Source organism: Miscanthus floridulus, chromosome 4, assembly GCF_019320115.1.
Source record: "Miscanthus floridulus cultivar M001 chromosome 4, ASM1932011v1, whole genome shotgun sequence".
Taxonomy (NCBI): Eukaryota; Viridiplantae; Streptophyta; class Magnoliopsida; order Poales; family Poaceae; genus Miscanthus; species Miscanthus floridulus.
The window spans coordinates 118,703,289-118,707,087 of record NC_089583.1 but is presented as its reverse complement, the minus strand read 5'-3'; the positions used below and the strand labels follow the sequence as shown (position 1 = coordinate 118,707,087).

The following is a 3,799-nucleotide window of genomic DNA, read 5'->3' as shown; positions in this document are numbered from 1 at the left end:
AACATTGTTTTAGGTTTGATGGGATCCTAACGCCTAGCCTAGCCAGTGCCAACTTATTTTGCCACACTAAAATTGTTTGGACCGTAAATAGACTGACTTCCCGGGTTGTTAAACTTATTTGAGAAGTTTATAAGTTGCTGGTAAGTTAGTGTATGTAGTCAATTTATTCTCTTCTTATTTCCGCGTTTCAGAGTCCTATACACTTGCAAAGTAGGCCGCTTCTCGCAGCAGCACCTTCCAAGGGTAATTCAACTAGGGAGCAGCGAATACGCCTTCCCTGTCGCAACGCGTAGAGACGGCTGAGCAGCATTCTATGCGGAAAAGCGAAAAACGTAAAGAAAACGAATCAAGCCGCTAAAACCCTAGCTCCCCTGCCGAATGGTCGCCGCCCTCCTCCGCGAGCCACCATGCTGCTCCGCCGCCTCCTCCACTCCTCCCGCCACATCTGGTACGGCCTCCGGACCGTAACTCCGGCCACCTCCGCCGCCTCCTCATCCTCCTCCTCCCCCCTTCCATGTCGCCGCCTCCCGGACCTCCTCCCCTCGCGCGTCCTCTCCCCGCGGCCCCTCTCCACCTCCGGCCGCGACGACGACCGCAACAAGCCGTGGAGCTTCGCGGCGGACTCGGGAGATCCGGACCCCTTCGCCAATGAAGACGCCGACGCCGCTGGCGCTGGCGAGGGGCCGACGGTAAGATCGACGCGCGCCGCCGACGAGCCCTGGGCGACGGGGTTCGGCGGGGAGGACGGCGAGAATGGCGACGTGTTCGAGGGGATCTACAAGGAGGCTGCTTCGGCGCCCCCCGCGCGCGGAGAGGCGGCTCCGGCCGGCAATGACGAGCAGTGGACGCTGAGTGGGGACGACGAGGAGAAGGATCCTTTTGCCGCGGCCGTGCTTGGGGAGGGGATCGAGGGGATCCAAAGTGAGGGTGCTGGGCTCGATGACCTCGATGCTGGGGAGGACCCTGAGGATGACCTGAAGCGGCAGCAGAACAAGGCGAGGGAGAAGGAGCTGATGGAGATACTCAAAGGTGATAATCTACAACTGATTTTGTGTAAATTGTGTTTTGATTTCTTTGTGGTGCAACGATCAAAATTGGGAGCATGATCTGGTTGTGTTCATGTGTGATGTTTTGGATTAGTTGGATAGCTGATCAAGTGCTATGCTACACTTTGAAGTTACAGAATCGTATTCTGAAACGTAATAGTTTCCTGCATTTGGAATGAGAACTGCAAATGTTTGTTAGATATTGTGTAAGAGTGACCTGGTTGGAAATGCACAGCTGCTTGAGTGCTTGTGAGCTACGATACATTTCCTTAGTCATCTACTTTTGATGCCATCCATTTCAATGTAGCTTAAGCTTCACCAGTAGAGTTTTCACTTCAGGTGTAGCGTCCATCTTGTAAACTGCCCAATATAATAAGGTAGCATCAAAATGGTCAGATAGGTTATTTAATACTTCAGTGCTCATGATGCCTGTGCTGTTAGATTTGACTTATCGGCTATCACAGCTCTACCATGACCACGGTAGTTGCCTTTCATTTTTTGTTTAGTTTTTCTTATGTATTTGGTTGGGAATGGTTACTTCTAAATCAGCACTACATGTAGATTTCAGTGTGGGTGAAATCAACATTTTATTATTGCAGGTCCTGGTCGTGCATTTGTTGACAGTTCGTTGCCTTGCATTTTTTTGGTTTAGTTTTTCTTGTGGATTTGGCTAGGAATGGACATTTCTATATCAGTACTATGTGCAGGTGTCAGTGTTAGTAAAACCAACATTTTATGATTGCAGGTCCAAATCGTGCTTTTGGTGATCTCATTGCGGCCTCTGGGATCACAGAGGGAATGATTGATAGTTTGATCCTCTTGAAGGATGCCAGAGACATTCCCGGATTGCCTCCCCTAAGTGAAATAGAAGATGAAGCTATCAAGAAATTGAATGCAACATCAAGCAGAGCTGAAGTTGAGCGCCAAAAGCAAGAGGACATTGCTAAGGCACGAGTAAGACAGGTTGATGAGAAAGGAAGGGCTTATGGAACAGGGAAAAGGAAATGCAGCATTGCTCGTGTTTGGATTAAGCCTGGTGATGGTAAATTCATTGTTAACGAAAAGGAGTTTGATGCTTACTTCCCAATCCTGGACCATAGAGCTGAACTTCTACGTCCATTTACTGTGACCAACTCTTTGGGGCGTTGGGATGTGACCTGTACCGTTAAAGGTGGTGGCGTATCAGGTTAGTGTTCATAGTTTGTACTGCTATACTTCAATACATTTCTGCAATGGGCTAGGTGTCTTGACTTGTCATGATAATTTGAGAGTGGTGTATTAAAAATTTACAATTGTTCAGAGATGGGTGTGCTGAATTTATGCATTTGTCAGTGTTTAACTTGTGCATAAATGAATTCTTGAGTTTTGTATACTAGAATAAGGTCAGTAGTTCTGTACTAATATAAATTGTAAATTTTTCATGGACGTTTAATCTTGTATGTTCATACAACACCATTACATGCCATGGCATGGGTGTCAGTAAATTATTGAACAAATATGTGTATGTCTGTTTATAATTATTAGACAGAATATTATTGCAATTCTAGTTATTCTATTATATTCCGTGTTTTTTTTTTCTATTGACTGCACATCTACTGTTTTCACATGCTTCATCAATTATTATATTTGTGGGGTTCTTGCACATATTGTATTTTATCGAATACTGCCCTTCAACTGTTGGGTTTCATGAATTTACTCTTTTCCTATGTGCTTAACTGATCATATATTGCACCAAACCTCTCCCTAACTAAACATATGCTCTCAAACGCAGGACAAGTTGGAGCTATCCGCTTAGGGATCAGCAGGGCCTTGCAGAATTCGGAACCAGGACTGCGTCCATATCTCAAAGCAGGTAAAATCAGATGGCTTTCACCACAACCCATGTTTATTGCCACATTATGCTCCCCTCGCAATGACCTTCTAGATGATTGGTGGCACTATGAAACTCCTGTTTTCTGGCAACCATTCACATCAGAAGTACATTTAAGCGAATATTTAGTGCTGTTGTCATTTTACATTTCAATATGGGCCTTCCAAAAGTTGCTTACATCTATGTGTATGCTCCGAAACAGCTGGATATTTGACGAGAGATTCACGTGTGGTTGAAAGGAAAAAGCCTGGAAAGGCGAAAGCAAGAAAGAGCTTCCAGTGGGTCAAGCGGTAACAGGTAAATTTGCTCTGTTTGCCAAATCGTCAAGGGAATTTGGTTTTGATGTTTTTAGGGGGATTCTGATGTTGACTTTCTTTAATGTCTCAGAGCCATCTGCAGGGCTGCATATTTTGTTGTGGCGGGTCTCTGCCCTTTGTTGTGGGTTTTCTAGTCAACACGGATCACTTGATCTGCTGTTATTTTCTGGAAGGTCCTTTTCAGCTTGATTCTGAAATACTCCAGCTTGTATCGATACGCGGACCATGCTACACCTTGGATTCTGTTTCTGAAACGATGAAACAGCAAATTGATCTAGAAAATATCGTTGACCAAATCAAGATCGAGAAGTTGCTTTGCAATGGGCTGCCAATAAAACAGGCCGTGCCAATGAGACTAAATGTTCAGCTCAGAAGGAAAACCCCTTCTCGTCCCTTAGGATTTAATGGCTGGGAAACGGGTTTTGGATCTCAACTGATGATTATGATAATTTGCTTCATTTTTCTTCCTCTCCGTGTATGTCCTTGCCCACCGAGCTGCAGGTTATCATATGACTATGGTAAAGGAATGATAAGCGTTCGTTTGGTGTCTGAAATAATAGAACCAG

At 45.2% G+C, this 3,799-nt stretch overlaps 1 protein-coding gene across 1 annotated transcript; it reads left to right on the top strand.

Annotated features, from left to right (window-relative positions):
• The first annotated feature begins 348 nt into the window (after positions 1-348).
• Positions 349-3,554, top strand: LOC136550523 (small ribosomal subunit protein uS9m). Its single transcript, XM_066542124.1, has 5 exons — positions 349-1,029; positions 1,792-2,232; positions 2,818-2,898; positions 3,119-3,213; positions 3,304-3,554. Exons 1-4 carry the CDS (start codon positions 408-410, stop codon positions 3,208-3,210), a joined length of 1,236 nt encoding a protein of 411 aa, XP_066398221.1. The 5' UTR covers positions 349-407; the 3' UTR covers positions 3,211-3,213; positions 3,304-3,554.
• The last annotated feature ends 245 nt before the right edge of the window (positions 3,555-3,799 follow it).